This window comes from Paroedura picta, chromosome 5 (assembly GCF_049243985.1).
Source record: "Paroedura picta isolate Pp20150507F chromosome 5, Ppicta_v3.0, whole genome shotgun sequence".
Lineage (NCBI taxonomy): Eukaryota > Metazoa > Chordata > Lepidosauria > Squamata > Gekkonidae > Paroedura > Paroedura picta.
Genome location: NC_135373.1, coordinates 57257215 through 57282482, shown reverse-complemented (window position 1 = coordinate 57282482; position 25268 = coordinate 57257215). Strand labels below are relative to the sequence as shown.

At 41.4% G+C, this 25268-nt stretch overlaps 1 protein-coding gene across 15 annotated transcripts in view; it reads left to right on the top strand.

Annotated features, from left to right (window-relative positions):
• The window catches only part of SRPK2 (SRSF protein kinase 2), a 164335-nt gene that overhangs the window by 38785 nt on the left and 100282 nt on the right, over nt 1-25268 (top strand). For 12 of the 15 annotated variants that reach the window (XM_077338130.1, XM_077338129.1, XM_077338126.1 and 9 more), the window contains one exon: nt 23174-23237. The exons of 2 other annotated variants lie outside the window; for them this stretch is intronic. In XM_077338130.1, the coding sequence (XP_077194245.1) occupies nt 23174-23237 (64 nt within the window). Of the gene's footprint in view, nt 1-23173; nt 23238-23772; nt 23829-25268 lie in introns of those variants that run through there. One more of the 15 variants, XM_077338131.1, reaches the window with a different exon arrangement.

Genomic DNA, 25268 nt, shown 5'->3' with positions numbered 1-25268 from the left:
GCGCAGAACCCTGCGGGGGGCATAGGGCACTAGGCGGTCCCTCAGGTATGTGGGTCCCAGCCCGCGTAAAGCCTTAAAGGTTAGAACCAGAACCTTGAACCAGATCCGGACAGCAATTGGTAACCAGTGCAACTGCCTCAGCACAGGCTGGATGTGGGCCCTCCAAGGTGGGCCGGTGAGGACCCTAGCAGCTGCATTTTGTACTAGCTGGAGTTTCCGGATCAGAGACAGGGATAGGCCCATGTAGAGCGAGTTACAGAAATCTAATCTGGAGGTGACCGTTGCATGGATCACAGTGGCCAGGTGTTCGGGGGACAGGTAGGGCGCTAGTAGCTGAGCTTGGCGAAGATGGAAAAATGCCTGGCCGGCTACTTTCCTGACCTGCGCCTCCATAGTCAGGGAGGCATCAATGGTCACACCCAAGTTTCTGGCCTGGGACGCGATGGTAAGATGCGCCCCTGCCAGGGTGGGTAAATGCGCTTCCTGTTCCCGCCCCCTACTTCCCAGCCATAGGACCTCCGTCTTGGAGGGGTTGAGTTTCAGGTGACTCTGCTCAAACCATTCTGTCACCACTTCCAAACATCTGGCGAATGGTTCCGGGGAGGAGTCTGGGTGGCTGTCCATGAGGAGATAGAGCTGGGTGTCATCAGCGTACTGATGGCAGCCCAACCCAAAACTCCGTACCAGCTGGGCCAGAGGGCGCATGAAGATGTTAAATAGTGTGGGGGAGAGAAGCGCCCTGTGGGACCCCACAAGGGAGTCCATAAGGGCGCATCCCCCACTGCAACCCTCTGGGTCCGGTTCTGGAGGAAGGAGCGTATCCAGCGCAAGGCTGTACCCCGTATCCCCGTACCGGTGAGGCGGTGGACCAATATCTCATGGTCCATGATGTCGAAAGCAGCCGACAGATCCAGAAGGACCAGCACGGCTGACCCGCCTCTATCCAGCTGGCGACGGAGATCATCCAGCAGGGCGACCAACACCGTCTCCACCCCGTGGCCAGGGCGGAAGCCAGACTGATATGGATCGAGTGCCGAAGTTTCATCCAAGAAAGCTAGGAGCTGGTCCGCCGCAGCCCTTTCCACCACCTTGCCCAGGAACGCTAGGTGCGACACCGGGTGGTAGTTGGCAGGGTCCTGCAGGTCCAGCATTGTTTTTTTCAGGAGAGGGCGAACCACCGCCTCCTTCAGCCGCTCGGGGAATTTCCCGGAACTCAGGGAAAGGTTGATAATATCCCTGAGTTGGCCTCCTATCCCCTCTCCGCTCCCCTTGAGAAGCCAAGAGGGACAGGGATCAAGGGGGCAGGTGGTCGCCCTGACTGACCCCAGCAACTTGTCCACTTCGGAAGAAGAGAGCCGTCTGAAGCCATCAAACCTCGCTGTCAAAGACGGCCAACAGGTCTCCAGTTCGTTTACTGTATTAATTGTGACAGGAAGGTCACGGCGAAGCGACAAGACTTTATCCGCAAAAAAGCTCGCTAATGCCTCGCAGCCAAGTGCCAATTGACTAATATTTTGGAGCCCCTGAAGGGCGGTGAGGGATCTAACTACCCTAAATAATTGGGCCGGGCGAGAGCTTGCGGACGCAATTTCCGTGGCGAAGAACTCTCGCTTCGCCACTTTCATCGCCATCTCATACGCCCTCATAAGCATGCGATAAGATGTTCTTGCAGCTTCGTCGCGAGTCTTCCGCCACACTCGCTCTAGTCGTCTCACCTCCCTCTTCTTTTCCCGGAGCACCCCCGTGAACCAGGCGGCCCGTTTGAGTCGAGGGCAGAGAGGACGCTTAGGGCAATCTCATCTATAGCGGCTGTCAGACGGGACTGCCAGTCCTCTACTAACGCCGCCAGTGAGTTGCCAGGAGGCATCGGGTCCCACAGAGCATTCCGGAAACCAATTGGATCCATGAGTCTCCGCAGGTGGGCAAAAGTGCGCCCACCGCCGAACTGGGGAGGGGTGGCATCCCAAGCAGGGCCCGCAGGGCATAGTGGTCTGACCATGGCACGGCCAAAGCTGGCTCCAGAACCACCTCTATCCCGGCACCGAAAATCAAGTCAAGCGTGTGGCCGGCGTGATGAGTGGGACCGGCAACAAATTGCGAGAGCCCTAGTGTCGTCATGGATGACACCAGGTCCCCACCAAGTCCTGAAGTGGGCGAGTCCGCGTGGACATTGAAGTCACCCAGGATTAAGAGCCTAGGGAACTGCAACGCCCAGGCGGCCGCCGCGTCCAGCAGACGGGGCAGGGCAACTGGTGGCGTGTTGGGTGGACGGTATACCAGCCAGATGGCCGCGCTCTCGACCGAGCCCCACCCAATACCGACACACTCCTCTCCACTGATTTCCGGCACCAGGAGAGCCCTGCAGGCGAGAGTCTCCCGGGCCAGAATTGCCACCCCCCCCCTCTTATGGGTCCGAGATTGGTGTAGGACCAAGAATCCTGGGGGGGGCAGTTCTTTCAAGGCCACCGACTCCCCCTCCCTCACCCAGGTCTCGGTCACGCAAGCAAGGTCCGCCCCCGACTGTGCAAAGAAGTGCTGCAGAGTGGAGGTCTTGTTCTTAATCGACATTGTATTGCACAGGACCAAGATCGGACCCTCCCTAGTTTAATTTAATTATACGCATGTTAAGAAATGAAATGGCTTCATTCTGCCAACAGAAGTCTGCTGTAAATGTGCCAGCTATGCCTTTGTGTCCAATGATGATGCATCCTCCTGTTACTTCTTATTCTTTACCTTCTTCAGTTCACTGTGACCAGGTAACACATTCAGTTCCAAGTAAAGCAGCTAGAAAAAGATGCTATAATACCCCTATGTCTTCAGGATCCTCTGTGAGTGATCCAGAAGATGGAAAATTGTTAACTGATGAGGAAGATGTGGTGGAACAAATCTAGGTCTCTGTACAAATTCAGAGGTGTTTAAGCAGGAGAATTTTCTAGACTTATTACAAAAGTGTATAGTTGCCTTAAGCCTCATACAACCATTCTTTCCTCATGTTGATATAGTGCAGAATGTTTTTCCCATCCCTGAATTCTTTGAGAAAAAGATAAAAGCTGAGCGGCAGAAGCCCATGGCTAACAAGCAGTTTCCGGCCTTCATTAGGCTCTCAGATTATGCTGAAGAGTTCCCGCAAACCTTCCTGGTTGATGCACATGGCCTTGCAGTCGCAGAGTTTGGTGAGGGTTACATCAGAGACCAGATAAAAGGTGGATTTTTCCCTTAAAAAGGCACATGAAGCTGTGGCAATGGCTATCCAAGTGTTTCCTACAGCCTCCATCACATCTAGGGCTTCCATAATTTGGACCAGAAAGTTGGACAGGCTGATTACATGAGTCAGACAAAAAGTCAACTGAAGGGGTTTCCTGGCTGCTTAAAGCAATATGTTTTTTGGCAAGCATCACGCTGGACGCTGTAATTTTCACAGCCTGAGGATTAATGTCACTGGCAGCCGCTAGACAGGTTCTCTGGTTAAGGACCTGGTCAGTAGATAATCACTCCAAAACTTATTGTTATAGCTTATCCCTTTCAGGGAGATAAGTTGTTTGGGGAAGCCCTGAACAGAATCTTGATTGAAACCAGAGACAAAGAACAGATGATGGAGACACTAAGATCAGTCGCAGATGATGCCAAAGTTTGTGAGGTGAGGTACTGATCGAAAGTATCAAGGCTTCTCTTTCAGGTCTCAAAACACCTTGCCAAAATACCGGGACAACAGGAAAGGCTCCTGGAGATATAATAAATATTCCTTTTGGAAAGGAAGATACTCGAGGTTCAGCAGGCAAGGGTTAAACAAACAAGACATACCTGACAGAGACAACTCACAAAGCAGAGCATGACTACCAGAGAGATGGAGAAATTCCGGTAGGGGGTTGTCCATCATTGTTCCCTCCACCTTGGTTAATCGCTCAGTCCGACAGGTGGGCTGCAGAGGTAGTTCAAATTGGGCATAAGATAGAGTTTTATGCTCTCCCTCCCAGACTCTCTTGCGTGCCATTCACCATCTACTGTATGTAAAAGCAATAGAGCCTGTTCCATTGACAGAACATTGACAGTTCCATTGTCAGGAGTGTATTCAATTCTATTTATTGTTCTAAAGCCAAATGGGGACTGGCGCTCCATCTTTTACTTATTTACTTATTTAATTTATTATTGCACTTATATACTGACGTTCCCAACTGGGCTCACAACGGTTTACAAAATAAAAAGATAAAATACAATAAAACCCCATAATTCCCCTTAATAAAACTGTTACTATCAGTATCAAAACAATATCAGTATCAAAATCAAAATCAGGAGGCAGGCAAATCGCTGTCGACTAACTGTTCCCCTTGTTCAGCCAGGGACAACATCCTGCTGTTCTAAAGTTCATAAATCAATTAATTTGACTAAAGCGGTTCTGCATGGAGACACTAGATCAGTCACAGAAGCGCTTGACCCAGAGAAATTCCTCACTTCATTACATCTAAGGGAGGCGTACCTCCATGTTCCCATCTTCCCTGGGCACAGAAATTCTCTGTTTTTGTGTGGGGAATTCTTATTTCCAATTTCAGGCCCTTCCGTTTGGACTAACCACAGCTCCTCTAGCATTCACCAAACTGATGGTGATCCCAATTGTGGCTCTTCACCAGTTAGGGGTGTTGATCCATCCATATTTAGATGTCTTGATCCAAGTGTCCTCAGTACAGAAATCAGTATCACACACAAAGAAAACAATCACTACACTGGAGATCTTTGAGTTCCTGTTTGAATTTAGAAAAGAGTTCCAACACTCCCACTAATGTTTGGAACATTTTAGGATTTTGTTAGATACAAAGCAGGGCAAGTTCATCTTACCAGACAAAAAGGTAAAGAAAACCAGAGAGCTGGTGTTCTTGTACTCAAGAACAAGTTCACCTCACTCATGACCCTAGCAAAGCTCATGTGCTTAATGGTAGCAAACATGGAAGCCTTGCAATGGGACAGGTTCAATCTCCGTCCCCTACAGTCCCTTCTCAGACCTACCCGGGACAAAATAAACTCTCATGTCCCATCGGAGATGGAGTCCTAGAAGCAGGGGAGAATGACCATTGGTACTTACCATGAAAGGTACTTCTCCCTGGGTTCTAGGACTCCATCCCGCCTGCCCTGGACATCGTTTGTGGTTAATCTTAAATACAAAGTACACCTTGTCAAGGGGGAATTGATGGAAACAATTAGTTCCTTAAATAACTCATTTCTGCTTCCTTTTCCAGTGTCTGTTATATCTCTGTAAAAAAAAGAATTTTAAGTTTATTGAAGTTGATATAGATCAGTTAGTGTGTTAACCTTTAAGAATTTTCTCCCTGAGCTTTTGGAAGAATCAAAACTGAAGCAGATGGGTGGTTCCTCCAGGGAGATAGGAAGAGGAAGTAGTTTTTTAATCCTGCCTTCCTAGCAACAGTGGTGAGAACCACCCATCAGGGATGGAGTCCTAGAACCCAGGGAGAAGTACCCTTCACGGTAAGTACCAATAGTCATTCTCAGCTTTTCATTGACTTCGGTGGATATAGCAGGGTGTAACTCTGCTTAGGATTATACTGCTTATTTGATGAGTAGAAATGTGTTTTTGTAAGAAGAAATGTTTCATCATGCAAATCTGCATCCGCAATCTGAAGTAGTACAATGTTGCAGCATAGTTTTACTATTATGATGAGAACTGGTCATTCATTGTAGGAAGAACCCTGATTTAAATAGCATTATTTGTTAATTATTATATTTATTTTTCAAATGTCTGTGCTGCCCTTTCCCTGGGGCTTAAGGTGGCTTACAACATATAAGATACAAATTTGGTTAAATCATTTAAATTATTAATTACTAAACCAAATTTACATTAAAATCCAGGAGCTCACCACCATCTCTCTGGCGGGGAAGGCTGGGTGGCAGAGCAGCGCCATCCTAGGCGACGATGCAGTGTCTGGGTGCAAGGCTGAACGGGTGCTTCACGGGCAGCTGCTGGAGGCAGCCGCTCCAGGGGCCGGCCCTATCTGATTGCGCCCAGCTTTGCTGGGCTCACCCGGATTGGCCCATGTGCGCAGAAGTGCAGGCCAGACAGCGGACGTGTCCCTGAACAGTGCTCCACCCCAGGGGCTTTTTGCAAATATTAGTTGGAAAAATGTTAAGGAATAAGAAACCATATTATATAATTGAATACTGGTTGAATAAAACAGTTTTCACCTGGTGTCTAACACTTAAGGCATCTGACATAACTGCATTCTACAGTTGAAGTGCTGTAGTATAAAAAGATAGTTTCCAATTGCTGCCTTCTTTACTGCTTAAGGTGAGCAATAGAGCTGGAGCTATAATTCTGATCTCAACTTCTTTTTCTTAACTAAAAACATTTAAAGAAATCCACATAACTCTTAAAAAGGACAGGTAGCGGCCAGTGCAGTCAGAATTAAATTTAAAGGCAAATGCAAAAATAATTAAAACTTTAAGAAGCAGAATATCTTTAAAAATCATGTATAAAAATACATTATGAAAATAGAACAATGAGGTAATGTGAGATAACATGGCAAATTGCTTCAAAAGACAAACAGATCAACCAGTGCTCTTACTTGCACTGAGAAATATGCCCATAAGACAATGAGACTAGTAAAGCCCACTCATGTGAACAACAAAAGAACAGAAAGCTTAGTTTTGAGAATAGACACACATGGCTTCTCATTTCAGTACAGATATATTACTGCCCCTTGCACAATTACATTAACAATTTAATCTAATCAATCTGTATAAAAAAGGAAATAGGGTATGGCATGTGGATATGATAAATAATTTAATCATTTTTTATAAAAGGTTATATAAAATTTGGGTTTATAATCTTAGAGTTTATTATTTTTCTTTTCAATAATTAGGAACTTGCAATCATAATGAAGATGTCTCCAGGTAGTGGTCTATTTGCCAGGTAATGGTCTGTTGTTAAAGCAACTTTAAGAAGTTTTCCCGAATGCCCAAAATAAATGGTACTTGATTAGTCAGAAAACCAGGCTCTGTGGCTGGTGACCGTTCAGTGATTATCACTTACAGGTAAGTGCAGGCCTGTTTAACAAGTAAGCAATGTGGTTTTGCTATCTAATAATATGCTGGAAATGCTACAGAAAAGGCTGCAGCCTTATGCTGGAAATGTTATCAGAAGCTGAGATACGTGTAACTTGCAAAAAAACTTGGGTTTGAAAAAAATTGAATGTTGTATTTTTGTATCTCTTACAAAATATGAGCATAAGAGAAGTGTGCATGCTGTAGTTATATAAGTCATTCATAAATATGATTCATATATATTCTTAGTTACTGCTGTGTTGGTTCTCCCTGTACCAATTATATGATTTTGTCCAGAGAAAATGGAACTGTCCTAGTTGGTCTTAAAAATGGGTGGGTTTCAAACAGCAAATTTGACTACATGGAATGTTTTGTATAGTTTGCTTTTTTAATTGCCAGTTTTGCTTTCTGTTTCTGTGTCATAGTTTTAAACAGTTTGCATTTTTGGTATATCAATAACTGTAACTGGCATTTCTTTGGCATATTTATTTTCTCTTGTGTGTCAAATATCTGTTCAGAGAAGATGATTGCTACTCATTTCAGTCAGGTGTGCTGTTTTGAATTCTCAGTTGCTGGTCTATGTGTGCTTACAAAGTCTAAACCATTAGCAGTGTTGGTCTGTTGTCATGAAAGGAGGCTGTCATTAAAAGTACTTGTCTGAGAGAAAGTTACTTTCTTTCCTAGGGGATTCTCTTTGTCTGATGGCAAACTTACGGTATAGGAGAGCAACTTTCCGAGGTGGGCAGGTGTTTTGCTTATCACCCAAGTATGATAAGTAAACCCTCCATGCTCAGATGTTAATGGTGGCTAGTAATGTCTTACCTGTCTTATATCCCGTCTGTCCCTCTTCCTACATCTGACCATGGGTGCCCATGCGTTAGAGACATACAAATTGTATTTCTCCTGTTACATATTCTGTGTGGAACTGTCTTAAAAAGGCATTCAGAAATTGCAGCTAGTGCAAGACATGGCTGCTAGGTTATTAGTTGGCTGCTGTGTGTAAGAGGATGCTGGATTTCATCTGATCTTGCAGGACTCTTCTAATGTTTTTATCCTGTTGTTCCAGCACCTTCTTAAAATGGTTCTGCTTTTGAAGACTTTTTCTTTATGGAAAGCTTCTGTGTTTTGTTTATATTTGGTAGGATTTCTGGTTTCTGGTTTGGGGCTGTGGTTAGTTTTGTAAGGGTATCATATTTATTGTAAGCTGTCTTGTGGGTTCAATAATAGCTGGAAAAGTAGAAGAAAATATTTTATTTCTGAACAAATGAAACATATTTTTGTCATGTTAGCCATTTATATAAAGATGGTTTTGATTATGCTTCTAGTAATACAATAACTAATTTTTTAAGGTAAAAAGAAAGTTTGTGGAATCAAAATCATGTCTCCACTGAGAGTTTAAAGGGTTTAAAAACAAGTGAAGATGTAGTTTTATGCATACAAAATGTTAGTAAATATTACTTTTTTCTGTTTCCCCAGCCTAGTTTCCATTTTCAATTATTGTGCTATTGTATTGCACTTAGATAAGCCAAAATAAAATGAGGGAATTTGGGTGTGAATGGAGGAAAACAAAAAGCAGCTGCTAAGAGGCTAAAGGTTCTTTCACAAGCTTATTGCTTGCTTGTTTGGTATTTGCCTATGTAGACTTGTGATCCAAACAGGTCTTCAAAGAGAAGCAGGATTAGACTTGATGAGTATTTGAGGGAGGTGAGCAGAGAAAACCTATTGTGGCTAATATTAGTGATTAGCTCAAAGACAAGAATTAGCTTACAAAATACAATTACATTTATTTATATTTCACTAAATGTGGAGCCCCAAATCTCCCTTCCATTTAAAAATGAAAACTGTACAAATAAGTGTGTTAGTGAGAAGAATATAAAATAGACTGAAAAAAACAAACTATTTCCTGGTAGTATTCCCTGTTTGTTGCTTTCCAAAAGCCCTTCTGAGGCAATGACAGACTTTGGCCTATTATGCATGGATGTTTTCCCTCGATTTCCTGTGCATGTCAGTTAGGTTTCCCTTGTTGTTTTGTATTGATTTTCATTCCTTCAGCACTCAGTTTGCTTTCTGGTCTCTGTTTCCCTGGGTTTTCTGAGAGTGCTTTTGTGCCAATTTTCCCCTTGTTTTGCTTCCAAGCCAAAGCTAATACAAAAGCATACATTTAGTAGGATTTTCCTCCCACTCTTTTAATGCTCCTCATAGGTCACTCCCCTGCCCACATCAAGGTTGTTCTGCTCACTCTTCAGATTCTACTATCTCCCCCCTTCTTCAGTGTACGAGCTCCATTTTACCTTCGTTGAAATTTTTTTGACAAGTTTTAAAGGAGCTGTGCGAGGCTTAATTCCCAGCTGGTATTGACTCGACAGGGCAATTGGAGAGCAGGCAAATGGTATCATCCCCAATACAAAAAAAAAAGTTTTAATGCTGCAATCAAATAAAATAAAGGTTGTAGGAATCGTCAGCACATAATGAAATTGACATAAAGAGAGGGATACAATGGGAGGGTAAGCCTAAAGCTTTGAAAATGTTTTTACTTTTAATGCTTTTAGTGAACAAAGTTGGGGATTGGGGTGTTTGGACAGGCTCCAGAAATCTAACTGAGCCACATGGACTTCTGTAAACTGCTTGGGATTGATCCATTTGGAAGACAGGGTGCATTCCACACAGAACAGTCTTTTAAAAACTGCCAAGATCATAACCAGTGTGTAGGAACAAATTAGAGAATCTCAAAGAAAAAAACACGTACAAGGAGGGACAGAAAATTAGCATTACTAAGCACCTATGCTAGGCATTGGGAAAAAATGCCCCCCCATTTTTTTCAATATAGTGACACAAGACTAAAAAAACTGCAGAGCTTCTGCCACAGGACACCTTCCCCATACAAATTAAAACTCCATGCAACGTGTTGGTGGTGTTGCAGCTGAGTTTGCACAGACATGTGCACATACAAACACATTGCCACTGATCACAGCTTGTAATGTCAGTGTCAGTGGGTTCTACTGTGCATTCTATACACTCAGTGTGTTCTCCCATATTATGAGATTGTGTGACACTTTCCCACTGTTCACAGAGGGTGATAACACAGCAGATAATTCCCTAGTGCTCCACAGTATGGAAAATAGGTCTTCACAGTTGCTTGTCAGTTTCAAAACATGCCTCAATTTCAACAGCGGGTTCTCCCCCTTTGCCTGTGTTCCTTTCATTCAGTGAACTAATGCTAAAACTCATGTGCAAAATCTTAACTACAAGGATTTATATGGAAGGTGCTTGCTGTACGTCAGTTCACAGCTGTGATAAGGCACTGCATAAATTTTAAAAATACCTTTGAATGCCTTCCCCTCATGGAGCATGTGATGTTCCACCCCGATTTACAAAAGTGGGTTTTTAAATTGGAACTGCTGAGTAAATACACTGGAGGAAAAAGAATGGTATGTAAAGTAGGTACAGAATCTGGAGTCAAGATTAAAAGGTTACTGCTATGAAGATCTGCAGTAAGATGTTCGTGCATAATGGGGCTTTTTCTCCACTTTACCCTCCTTCCCCAAAGTTTCCACAGCCTTTCGCTGGTTGATGCCATTTGGTATCTGCCTATTCCCCTTGTATTCAGGGATTTGCTTTGATGTCTGGAGGGTATCACATTCATCAAGTTGGCTCTTCTATCTGGTCCAGCTTAGATTTTAGTTTGAATGCAGAAACATGGATGCCTGAATTCACCTGTTGCAGCTGCTGGGCATAATTTCAGATTGCTATCCCGACAGGGGTAGACAGATTGCTGTGGGCTATGAAAGGCTACTACTTGCAAACTGGATCTTAAATTATGATAATACAATTTTGGCAGAAGCATTAGTAACATATTTTTGTAGTTTCTACTATGCTAGAACTCTCAATTCTGGGAGATCTGCCAAGTAATCTATGTATAACTTATGCTGAAGATATTTTTTGAATCATGCATCTTTGCTTGGCAACAGATTATTAGTGATGAGAGTTTGTAGTGCTTGTGATGTATTATTTTAGTTTTAGTAGTGAATATATAGTGCTGTTTTGTATTTTCAGGTTGTATTTTTATATTCATTCTACATTAACATCGTTTGCATTGTTTTTATTTTCAAAATATATCCCAAGTAATACCTTCATATAAGTAATGACTAAATCTGTGGGATTATATAAAATAATAGATAATAGATGTGTAGAGAGAAGAAAGACAAAGAGAAGAGATAGTGCTTTAGTGATACATTAATAATAGTAATTGGTTTAAGAAGGTTGCTAGTATTTAGGAGAGAAGATCATACCATCTGCCATGCAAAGTTGCCATCTGTCCAGAGAATTGTTGAAATGTAGCATACTAGTATGAATGGAGAATTTCTACTAGACCAGGTGAACCATCAAAACACTACCAGTATCTGGGCAGTAAATAGCAGATATTATAAATTCTACTAGGTTAGATCCATAGGACTATGTGCAGAGCTCTGATCTGAAGGTTGACCTTGTTCACATCCCTTTTTTTTGCTGCAGACTTCTTTGCTTTTTAAAAAAGCTTCTGTGAGTTGAGGTTCCTTTAGGAACAGTTTGGTATGCTGTGTACAATCCTGCCTTAACAATGGACAGTAGTGACTGGAAGGGGAAGTCTGTAATCTGTGTGGATTTCTCGTGTAAGCTCCTGCATTGCATTTCTTCTTGTTCTGTGTGTGTGTGTATGTGGGGGAAGTGTCACCTGACCTCCAAGAACAGCTTTTCAAATGGCTTTAGGAGTCTTTAGCAGGCAGATATATTGCAAATGATTTGTTCTGAAAACAGAGAACTGAGCAAATTAAATTAAACATGTTATTAATTGGATCTGCATTAGGGTGTGGTTTCTCAGTATTACAACTTAGAGCTGCCACTTGCTTCATTATTACATTGGTTAGTTCCAATGAACTTCTCTGCACAGTGAAGAAACAAGTTACGTAGTTCTCCATTATTCTTCCCACCAGCTGCAGACTTGCCTAGATAAGAATGTAATGTTTATGTAAGAAGATACTGTCTGTATGGGGTATAATCATTTATTCTGTTACCCGGTTATGGATCTATGAATTGATCATGCTTATTAGGGCTATGTATGTTGGATGCTGAGTGTGAGTATTTGGTGGCTCTAGAGCAGGGGATGCTGGCAGGGGCTCCTGGGAATTGTAGTCCATGGACATCTGGAGGGCCGCAGTTTGACTACCCCTGCTCTAGAAGCATAACAGGCATATCAGAAGGGACAATCTTATTTCCTTGCTATTTATATACCATTTTGTCTGAACCAGCTCCATGTCTCTATCAGATACAGAAAGCTATTTACAAGCATCTTAAAGGATTACTGGTTTCCTGTGTAGGTTTTGCCTTCATTACAGCCCTTATATGTAGGATGTATATCTTTCATTTTCCTCCTTTCATTTTCTACCCTTTGGGGGGGCGGGGTGGGAACCAGCAGCAGTACCTGGCATGCCTAATAGATGTCATCTTCTGTTACTTTTGAATTCTCAGAAGAAACTCCCATTTAATTCATTGGGACTAACTTGCTTCTGAATGTGCATAAAGTTGCTGCTTGCATCCTGGAAACTAATGACATTTTTGTTGGGCTTTGCTTTTGAGAATGCGTAGATGCTGGGCCAACAAATGTTTGTGCCAGTGATAAGTTCCACCCTAATGTCTTCTTTGGTACTCTCAGGCTTGCACGTCATATGGATTCTCACTTTTTTTCTTCTAGGAAGTAACAATTCATCTCTTTGAGCAGCATTGCACAGATGGCACAGTGCCTGCTACCTGATTTTTTCCTATACTGTTCTCGTCTATACCTTTTGTACCTTTTTTGCTGGACATTCTACATATTCCACAACGTCTGTCTTAAAACTATTTTAACAGTTTTCGATGCATAACTGTTTGCCAGCAGAACACTTTTTTTACTTTTTACTTTGTTTTTTCCATCTTCTGAACTACTTGAGTGAGGAAAGGAGTTAATATGATTGAATCATGCTTGCTGCTGCTTGTTTAAACTCAGTTTGCTAACCGTAAAAACTGGGGATCTCATTTCTTGTTGAATGTTCTTAGCAAAGCTAACAGCTTATTCATCTACTCCATATTGCTTGTGAATTTATCACATCTTGTGCAATGCAGAATATAATACCTTTTGAGAAGCCGAGAAATCTATTTTTAATACCTTAGTTTCTTCTATATTTTTCTGTATCTGACCTTAAACATGTGACTGCATCTTCTGCTTGAAAAAGATTTCTCTGTGGATTGCTGTAACTGAATCTGTTAATCTGCTAGAGAACCATGAATTAAAAAAAAGAGTTCCCGGTATTCTTTCCACATTGTTTATAAGCATTTCCTTTTTTAAAAAATGGGGTTACAGAATTGTGGAAACTCTATAAGCATATAACAGTCTGGAACAGTTAGTTCTATAGAGGTGTTATAATATTTCTGGAACCCAATTATGTTTAAATCCTCTTATAGCATACTAGTTTTTATATTTAATTGTAAATTTGGTGGTCAATGAAGAATATATGCTTTCACCTCTCTCTTATACACAGTCTGCCTTCTCTCTACTCTGTGTCTTGCTAATTATGAGGCCTGCAGTTTATTGATTTGGTAGCTTTCTCAGAAATATTGTTCCTTCTATAATTTCTGCTTTCTTTGTAGACCTTGCTGTTTCTTCCTTCATCAATATTCAAAGCCCCAATGTCTTATTCTTCCCCTCCCTAGCCTTGGCTCATTCCTTTTGGTTGATATCTTCATTCCTGCTCTCAACCAGCTGAAAAACTCTGGAGGAAGAGAAAAAGAGTTGGTCATCTGTCCTTCCCTCATCTATACCAATTTTAGGAATCCTCAAAAACCTTTTCTCTATTTTTAATGGCTTACTAATGCTTTCCCTATCCCATAGCCTGTCCCATACTCAAAGTTTTGTCTTCTTTAATGATAATATTAAAACTGTTTGCTTGCTCTGAAGATTTTGTCAGAATATCTTCCTTTTTCAAAACCTTTTCCTTGTTTCTTAACTTAGTTAAATGACTACCCTGTAGACCTTGTTCAGTCCATCCTGTTTCAAATTATTGGGATTTATATCTGGATCCCAAGGTATGGTCTGCAGGTACATTTTGCTGAAGATATGTGCTGAAATATGGACAATAAGATGATCTGCACCCTAGGAAATTGCACAGTGCTTTGGTTTCTGTGGAAAAAAGGTAGGATATAAATACAATAATGACTGAAAGGTTTTATACCAATTAGCTCTGTCCCATTGACCTCAATGCGGAGGGAGAACATGTGCTGAAATGATCTTCCATTTGAAATCTGTGGGGCTTAAATTTCTGTAGGTGGTTCATGTTAATGATTTACAACTGTGAGCATTCCTTGGCTTGAGAGCTATGCCAAAATTGGTCTACCTCTTTGAAATCTCTCTATTTTAGGTACCAAAACTCCCCCCCCCCCGTACAATGTTAGTCACTTTTAACATCAACACATTTAGGTTTTTGACTCAATCTGTAACATGAATAAAGACCGACTGGGGTGGTTGGAGGAGTTGGGACTCATTGCCTGCCTTATTGGCCATCCAACCAATGAATGGCCAATTGTTTAGGTTGTCCTGCCCTGTCTGCATCCCCCTCCAACTTCTACCACATGGAAGAAGTGCCAGCCCACTCTACTGGACTGACTGCAAAAGGTAAGTCAGCCAGCAAGCAGGAACTGGGAGGGAGGAGGGGGGCCTGGCTGAAGGGGGGAAAGGAGGGAGCCCCTGCCAGTGCTCACACCCACCCCGAGCAGTCCCGCCACGGCCTCGCTACTGCTCTGCAGAGCTGACCGGGGAAAGGAGATAGGGAACCCCCACCCCGCTGCAACCTTGCCAGGCTTTGGCAGGTTTGCCCTGGTTTTGGTGAGTTGGGACCCCCGCCAGCGCTTACCCCCACCTTGAGAAGCCCCACTGCAGCCTTGCCAGGCCTCGACAGGGCTTCCTGGGTTGAGGCAGAAGGAGGGACAGAGCCCCTGCACTGAGCAGCCCTGCCGTGGCCTTGGCAGGGCTGCCTAGGTCGGGGGGGGGGGGGCTAGCACCCATTGTGTTTTTTCTACAACGGGTTTTTCTGCTAGTACTTCTAATCTGGCCAGCATAGCTTCTTAGTGTTATTTGATCTGAGTTGTGGAAACTTTTGATGAGGGTCAAACTGGATGTGATAGCAACAGATCTAACTTGGGTAGTGCTGAATTCATATAAAACTGTGCGTGGGGGGACATGTGTGTGAGAGAAGCACATACATGCCTCATGAGCAGGAAAGGGAGTGGAACCCCCTTTATCTATGTCAGTCATAGATTTTGCTGTTGTTCTGTCACAGAAGGATTAGTGGCACATTCAGAGTGCTTTGCTGGCTTGGAGCATGACCAGAAATAGAGAATGCTGGAGTACAGTAGTTAGAATGAACAGTATGGATATAGAAAAGCATTTAAACATCCCCTCACACTTTAATATCTATTCTGTTTTAAGCAGCTCCAGCAGTTTCCATTTTGATTTGTGGGATTGCTACTGTCTTGTCTAGTAGTCATTCAAATCTTTTGCTAAATTTTTATTTTACCTCTGTCACCTTTCACTCTCTTTAAAAACACCCAATACACACTTTTACATCTAAGAGAATGAAAGGCATAATTAACTGTTATCAGCATAAACACAATACATTATTTTCATTTTTGAGAAATATTTATGGATAAGCTGTCTCATAGGATGAATAATAAAGACCAGGCCAGTTCTACAATTTGGGTTTGTTTAATTTAGAAAATAAAATAGCATGGGTAGGCATGATATACCCAATAAGTCTGAGGAAGTGATGGGCAAATGTGTTTTTCTCAATATTGGAAACAGTTCTTCCAGCTTTTCTGGCACACCTTAACTCTATCGGCCTACAGTAAGAGGCAAGTTTGTAATCCAAAGAAACATCTGTTCTCCCCTCAGTACTAGTTGTGCCATGTATTTCCAGTTCTTCATTCTATGTTGATTCATATTTATACAGAATCAGAAAATAATTGTACTTATGTCTTGTGTGTTCAGTAGAAGAAGAGATTCCTTGGTGTTACTGTGGTGCTGAAAGACTGTTACTATTCTAAATCCCTGTCCAGTAACTACAGGAATATCCAGTGAACTGAGGAATAGCAGTTGGTATATCTATACTTACTACGAAGCATTTTTTCAATCTTGTGTTAAATAATGTGAAGTCAAAACAGAATAGGATTGTTGCCAGTTTCTGCTTGTGCAAAACCCAGTCTGCTGGGGTCAGTCCTGTATTTTACATAGCAAGCAGGATTGGTGCATGTACAGCGCCCCAGCACTTTCCTGCCACAAAGGCTTAAAATGTTGGTACCTTACTCTGGCTGTGGCATAAAGGACAGGCTATATGGACATGGGTGGTTGAGGCTGCAGCTGGGGACAGTTGGAGTTGGATAACAGCGAGGCAATAGTGAGGTGCTGGCTGAGTCCCCAGAAGATCCCTCTATCCACTCACAGACACAGTTAGGTCCTGTCATGCAAATTGGCATGCACTCTGCCAGTTACAAAGCTTAAGGCCAGTGGCATTTTTAAGACTCGCAAGCATCCAGAATACATCTTTGCTAGACTTAAAGACGCTGCTAGATTCAAACTTTGTTCTGCTGCTTCAGACCAACACTGACCACCTACCTGACTCTGTGCTTTAGTTCGCCAAGGAGCTGGGAAAAATGAAATGCTTGAGATGACAACTAGAATGCTATTAGTAAAAGACTGTTTCAGAGGGTAATTATGTTGGTCTGCAGTGGAACAGCTAGATTTGAGTACTTTAGAGACCAACAAAGTATGGGGGTATAAGCTTTCAAGCATCAAGCAGGAAAGACTTTTATTTAATTTGACTGCAAGTTAGAACCCCTATTAAAATTTGGATGAGAGGAGGAAGAAAATCTTATTTCTATGCTACCATTGTGTCTGATCAGTGTTGTACTGATGGGATAGTGAAAGGTTTAGGAGTACAGATTGGCCCAGAAGCGGGCGTTTACTTGGTGGCCTACTGTGAGCTTTTTGCAAAACATTTGCTAATGAGATTGCTCGCATCTGATCCACCTAGGATGCCTTATTAGATAAAGAGGTTCTACCAATTTTTTCACTTTATGTAAGCTGAGAATGCAGGCAAGAATCTTAGTGGTGTTGGGCAGTCCACTGTTAGTTTCTGCTCTTGCCTTTTCTGGCTTGAATAGCAAAGGATGTGAATGCTTCATTGAGAGGGAGTTATTCTCCCCAAAAAGATTATGGTAAATTCAGTTTTAAAGAGTCCCTCCCTTTACCTCATTTAGTTGTAACAATTAAATCTGTATCAAGTGTTACATTGTTGGGCAAGCTAATCAAGTGTGTGGTAGCCTTTCAATTCTTTTCTGTTGGATGAAATCAGTTTTCTGGATCGTTATCTGCCCCACTTATAACCTTTTCTGGGAGATAGCTACAGTGAGTGGATCCCTGTTGATTCCTCTGGATTTTTTTTGGCAGTTTTTCTTACTATTAATCATAGTATTTTTCTGAATTGAGAAGGGACTGGAGGGAGGAACCATATTATGGTACCTCCAATATTTTCATGAGGATCTAGAAGATTATTTTGGGAACTGGTTCTCTGCTTTTAGCCTGTAATGCTCTGCAAGATTCTTGTCAGAAGAATTATACTTTAATGGGCCTAAAAAATGAAATGGAGACAGGTGTTTTAGGTTGTTACATTTTTTAAAAATAGGATTGATGTTAAAAATGAGCATTCTTAATTAAGTATATTAGGGTGGTTACTGCACACTAGGGAGGGATACTTAATATCAAAACTTGGTGTGCGAATTTTAGCATAAAAAATAGAAAGTGGTCATTTGTCATTTGATACACTCTTTGTTATGTTATTCTATACCTCGGAGAACTCTACATAGTTTCTCCAGCAAAGGGTCCATTAGGCCACAAAACAGCAAATGTCTTTCAACGTTTTTGCTCATCTCTCCATTTAACCTATTTCTGTCATCTCCATGCCCTCTGATGCCTGGATTCCTTTCGTCTCAGTGCTGTTGGCTAAGAGATGACTTGATGTCTTTGTGAGGCTGGGGCAGCCAATGGAAAGGCAGTTGAGTACATTTATTATTATTTATTATATTTGTTACTTGCCCTTTTTCTACAGACATATATATATATGTCTATATATATATGTATATATATATACCGTATTCAAAATCTTAAAGGACGATGCAGTAAAAGTGCTACACTCAATATGCCAGCAAATTTGGAAAACTCAACAATGGCCACAGGATTGGAAAAGGTCAGTTTACATTCCAATCCCAAAGAAGGGCAATGCCAAAGAATGTTCAAACTACCGCACCATTGCACTAATTTCACATGCTAGCAAAGTTATGCTCAAAATCCTACAAGCTAGGCTCCAGCAATATGGGGACCGAGAACTTCCAGAAGTACAGGCAGGATTTCGAAGAGGCAGAGGAACTAGAGATCAAATTGCCAACATACGCTGGATCATGGAGAAAGCTAGGGAGTACCAGAAGAACGTCTACCTCTGCTTCATTGACTATGCTAAAGCCTTTGATTGTGTGGAGCACAACAAATTGTGGCAAGTTCTTAAAGAGATGGGAATACCAGAGCATCTTATTTGTCTCTTGAGAAATTTATATGCAGGTCAAGAAGCAACAGTGAGAACTGAACATGGAATCACTGACTGGTTCAAAATTGAGAAAGGAGTTCGGCAAGTCTGTATACTGTCGCCTTGCCTATTTAACTTGTATGCAGAGCACATCATGAGAAATGCGGGATTAGAGGAGTCACAAATTGGGATCAAGATTGCAGGGAGAAATATCAACAACCTCAGATATGCTGATGATACCACTCTAATGGCAGAAAGTGAAGAGGAACTAAAGAGCCTGTTGATGCGGGTGAAGGAGGAGAGTGCAAAAGTTGGCTTGAAACTCAACATCAAGAAAACAAAGATCATGGCATCCGGCCCTCTCAATTCCTGGCAAATAGAAGGGGAAGAAATGGAGATAGTGACAGATTTTATTTTCCTGGGCTCCAAGATCACTGCAGATGGGGACTGCAGCAAAGAAATTAAAAGACGCTTGCTCCTGGGGAGGAAAGCTATGGCAAATCTAGACAGCATCCTAAAAAGCAGAGACATCACCCTGCCAACAAAAGTGCGTTTAGTCAAGGCTATGGTCTTCCCAGTTGCAATATATGGCTGCGAAAGTTGGACCATAAGGAAGGCCCGAGCGTCAAAGAATTGAGGCTTTTGAACTCTGGTGCTGGAGAAGACTCTTGCGAGTCCCTTGGACTGCAAGGCGAACAAACCGGTCAGTCCTAGAGGAGATCAGCCCTGACTGCTCTTTAGAAGGCCAGATCCTGAAGATGAAACTCAAATATTTTGGCCACCTCATGAGAAGGAAGGACTCCCTGGAGAAGAGCCTAATGCTGGGAGCGATCGAGGGCAAAAGAAGAAGGGGACGACAGAGAATGAGGTGGCTGGATGGAGTCACTGAAGCAGTAGGTGCAAACTTAAATGGACTCCGGGGAATGGTAGAGGACAGGAAGGCCTGGAGGATCATTGTCCATGGGGTCGCGATGGGTCGGACACGACTTCGCACATAACAACAACATATATATACCGTATTTGCCGGTGTATAAGACGACTGGGCGTATTTTATTTATATATATATATATAATTATAGAATGCAGCATGCATGACCTGGGTCTCCATAGACAGGGAGGAATCCAGAATTACACAGAGACTCTTGACCGTTCCTGATGGTGTTAAGTGAACACCATCAAGGGTTGGGAGTTGTAGTGGGCTATTTAAAGAATACCAGTTTAGCCAGAGGTCCTCTGTCTTAGCTGGATTCAGCTTCAGCCAACTACGCTTGAGACAATCTGCCACAGCCCCCAAACATCTTGCTAGAATGTCTGGGGGTGTCAACAGATTGCTGCCCATCAACAGATATAGCTGTTTGTCATCAGCATATTGATAATACCTCAGCCCCAAACTGTGAATTAATTGGGCAAGGGATGCATGTAGATGTTAAATGACATCGGGGAGAGAATGGCTCTCTACTTCACCTCACATATCAGAGCATGTTACTGGGAGGCCTCTCTCCCTTAACATCACTCTCTATACAGCAGGGGTAGTCAACCTGTGGTCCTCCAGATGTTCATGGACTACAATTCCTATGAGCCCCTGCCAGCAAATGCTGGCAGCCAATGCTGGCAGGGGCTCACTAACCCAGCCATAACTAAATTCTTTGAATTGCTAGGAGCTACACAGGAGAAGATCTATTTCTGACAAAGCTTACTGCTGCAATATTACTTACTTTATAGATGTTTTTTCATCACAAGTTCCAGGTCTTTAGTGATTTAGAACATTGTTGTGTTGTACTATTAAGACCCCTTAACCTAGCTTGCCATATCTTATAGTACAACGACATTGTGTTATTTTGAATACAGAAGATGTCAGGTTGCTCAAACTTGCAGGTCTTTTGTTTTGATTTGCAATAGTTCTTCAAGGCAATCCATTTTTAATTAAGATGTCAAAAATTGAACCTGGCACCTAGTTCATACAGTGTCCTACCATTGTGATGTTTTCCTCTTTGGTGCCATACTGTCTTACAAACAGATTATAGAATTACTACTTACCTCATCAGTATTCTGTGAAAGCTTGGAATAAGTCCACTTTGACAGTCACATTACATGATACCTTAATCACATAGAAAAAAACAGAAGTGCCTCGCTCCTGCCATCATAGGTTTGAGCTGTGGTATCAATCTGCCCCCAATACAGCATTCCCCAAGGACAGCTAGTGGTGGCATGGGAAAGCTCCATTTGCTCGAAATAAACAATGTGCTTGAGTCAGTGTTAGGTGGTACCAGGCTAGTATGGTACAAGAAGCTAATTAAGATGAGATCAGGTTCAGTCACCTGGAACTGATAATACCAAAAGCTCTTCGCTCGCCACAGTTAGGTCTCATTTCACCAAGAGGCAGCCAAATTTCCTCATTTCTGCAGCAGCTTAAAAAAGGCAGTAGTCTTGGTAATCATGGTCCTAATCATGAAGTCTGTGCAGGGGCTGGGATTGATTGGCTGTTTATGGAAGTTGGTACAAGCAGTGACAGAGGTAGGGAGCACTGCTGAAGACACCACAATGGCTCTGGTAGACCTTGACAGTAGTGTAGGCACTACAGTCTTTTTGCTAGTCTTACTGTTTGAACCATCTCCACTAGTGAAGCTTTTCCTTCTAGCAATAACCAGCACTCAGAGGGTGTTCCGATGAAGTAATTATCCTTTCCTTATTGGATTAGGCCAGCTCATTTCTGAATAATGTTCCTATTATTTCTGTAAATGATTACAAGAAGCTAGTCCACCTTACTTTCTTCAGATATGCTTCTTTTGTTCACACAGTGTCTTCCTTTGTTTGCTCTCTGAATGGTAGCATTGGAGAAGAATGAATAGATTATGTTTTCAAGGCAAGCTGTCCATTGCCTTACTCGTAATGACTCTTGATTGGTGCCGGATGAATCCACAGTTTATCCAATTGCTTAGCGCCTTTTGCTGGGGAATATTTCCCTAACATTTAATTGGAATTTTAAATTTAAAGGGTGCTCTCTACTGCGTCTTTTAACTATTATATTAGAATTTAAACTTTACTAATTTCTCTTCCTTTCCCCCTTATAACTTTTCTTAATTAAACATACTTGGGTCTAGATTGCAACCCAGTAAAGTTGTTGTATGTGCTGCTGCTGTATTTACTGAATTTATTTTTGTAATTTGTCCTGAATGTATGCAGGAAAGGAATACAAAGGTTCAAGTAAATGAAGAAGAGCCAAAGGATCCCACTGGGTAGTTCTCCTCTGTATGTTTCCTAGTTTGCTGTCATTCTGTCTGTAGCAACTCAACACCATATTCAAGATGAAATCTGATTAAAGTTGAATACAGCAGCATTATCTGACAATTCTTTGAAATGATGTTGCAGAGGAGGAGTACTGTCTAAAATCTCCTTGGACTCTTGTCCATTATCACTTGGATGATACTTTGTGGATGCTCACTGCAGTTCTTAACTCTAATGGAGCCTGCTGCCGCCTGTTTATCCTTTAATTTGAGATTATATTACCTTCCCTTTTTGGATATATATAAAAGCTGTAAGAGTTGACCTTGCTGAAAATCTTTTGTTGCTATCTTCCCATCTCTGTACTTACTGAGGTGCTTCTGAGTACTTACCTGTGTCTTGGGCAACAGATGTTACTAAAGTTATAATAAAATGCTGTATTTTTTACAATGTTTGAGAATTGTCAGTGAAGAACAGTTGAAAACATAGCCTTTATAAAAGCTTGTCCTTTAGTGGTGGTTGTATATGTTTTGCCATCATTTTGTGACAAGAAGCCACAGATGGCATGGCAGACCTCCCCACCCCCAGCAGGCGTAGAATTGATCTGGCTGTCATCAACTAGCTGATGTTGTCAGACCATTTCTGCTCAGGCAAATATAATATGTCAGCCCAGCTTTGATAGTTGGTTGGTTGGTTGAGAGCACTAAAAGGGGAGTATTTCAGATGGAGGTGAGGGAATTTCTTTTTGATTTTACCATTTGAGGTGTGTATAGTATTTCTTTGTTAATTATTATTGATAATTATAAATATATTTTGGTGAAAAAAAAGCAATTCAGCAAATTGTGTTTTTGAGATCTCTTGAAATGAGAGCCTTTTGTAGCAAATACATTTCTATCTGTCCAGCAGTGTAACTCAATAAACCGTTTGCTGGATTTTTCTTAGTAGCTGGAATGTGCCTCTGCATGTAATCTGTTTTAAGAATCATCTGGTAAATGTCAGTTCAACCTCAAAATAGGAAACACCCCTCCATATATAAAGAATGGTACTTCCTGCTTTCATAAACAGTCATGTGCATAGTTTAGCAAGGCCTGATGCCTCTGGAGCTTTTTCTTTTATAGCACTATTGAATCTGCCTCTGCAGAAGTACAGTGAATCTGTGGCTTCATTTGGAACAAAGGGGATTAGGGGGGGGAATCTCTCTCTAATAAGGCATTGGAAAGCAAGGGCAGGCAGTCTTTGGTTGTGAATATTTTCTGATTTTTCCAGAAATCAAGCAGAAGATTGAGCTGCTGATGTCAGTTAACTCTGAGAAGTCGTCCTCTTCAGAAAGGTACAGCTACATCTCCTGCATGAACAATTAATGATATAATTTTGCTAAAATGCAGCATAGGGTTTGTTTTTTTTGGCAAGTTTGTGGACTGTGTTGACGTTTTTGCATGCTTGCCATTGTAATGTATTAGCTGAATCTGTGTTTCCTGGGTAAGCCTTGTGACATTTGCCAAGAGGTTTATTGTTTAAATTTTTAAATTGAAATCTACTCCATGCATCACAGAAACCCATAATACTGTCATATTCTCGTACGTACATATGTTATACTGTTGCTGCAGTGTGTGTGTGTGTGTAGGCTCCCCCCCCCCCACCCACGGCATCTTGATTTCTATATGCCGACTGAACGATGTTTTGTATGGTAATTACAGGTAACCTTTCTTACAAAATTAGGCTTGTTCATGAATTTATGTTAGCAGAAAATAGAATCTGTTAAAAGCATCATGTTTTGCTCGAAGGGAGTGTCCTTTGCAAATAGCTTAGGAATTGCAAACCTATGAATTAGTCACATTCTGGGAGAGAGATGTGATGCTGCTTCAAGTCTGTGCTAGGAAATGGAGCAGTCACTGCATGCAGTAATGGTTCATGCCTGCAGGTAAGGACAAAATGACTCAGAGGTGTTTTTAGAGTAATCACACATATATATATATATATAACTGCTTATGAATATAAAACTATTTTTAATATTCATAAGCAGTTTTAATTTTGTAGTCTTTGCTTTTCTATTAAGCATTGCTTTGTTTAAACCAAACCCTTTAAATTAATTTTTGCTTCTACAGTATATATCCCTATTTTATATGTGGCATTCCTGTTTAAAAATACATTAATATTTTAATCTCTGATAGACAGCTCTGTCTTTAGTAGCCATTTCTCTTGCTGGTGACAGTATAATTATTTTTATACTAAATGTATATGTTAATTTTAAATTGAATATTTCTCAAATGTGCATAAGAAAATACATTCCAGTGCATTAGTACATCCATACTAATCAATAGGTGATAAAGAATACCATTAAAACAGAGCATATATACTCTGCCATATACAGCTTTGAAACAGGAATAATGTCATTGGATTTATAAGTGCAGAGAGAGAGTGTGTGTGCTTGTGGCAATGTCCAACAAGGACTGCCTTTATCTTGTTTTTGATGACTAAATATCACAGCAAGGAGACATTCTTAAAATGGTGTGTGGGGGGTGGAGAACAAGTGAAACATTTTTTTTCTCTTAAAGGCATATTTCCAGAATTTGAGAACATAATCAAAGGGTTTAGTTCTTTTGCCATAGAAACCAAAGCTCAGGATAAAAATGCTAAATGGGTTCGATGCTCAGTTTTTCCATCTTTAACCTGGTTATATATGAGCTATAAATGTTATGCCAATAAAATGGTGGTGATGATGACGTGAGGGAGGAGGCAGGAGATGAAAATAGCACAGAGAAAGAATGCCAACTGTGATTTTAGGATTTCTGTTAAGGAATGGCACTGATACTGGGGTAAAGCCAACTACAACATTGTCTTTTGCTAAATACATGTATTATGAAGGAGGTGATAGTTCATGCTGCTCAGCAATGTATTTAAACTCTGGATGAAAAATGGTAGCTGATTGTAATTAATCTACCTCAATGTTTTAATACATATTATTTGAAAGGACAAGGTAAATTTAAAATCAAACATTGTATTAATGACCAACAGTCTTTTGATGGGGGAAAGGGGAGGGAAGCAGCATAGATCACAACACTTATAAAAATACATATGAAATGTAAATATAATTGGGAAAAATGTTATGAATTCTTTAAAAGAGCACCCCCCTGTTGATTTGAAATGGTTACACTAAATGTTATGTATAATCATTTTTGATAAAAATACATAAATATTTAATTTATAAACATTACTGCCTTGAAGAAGTCTTATAGATAGTGGCCCCAATCCAGAAGGAGTTAGTCAAGGATAAGCTCTGTAAGCATGACTATTTCTTTACTGTAACTCAATATGTTCATTTAAACATTTGCTGATTTTCAACATGTTGAACATGTATATT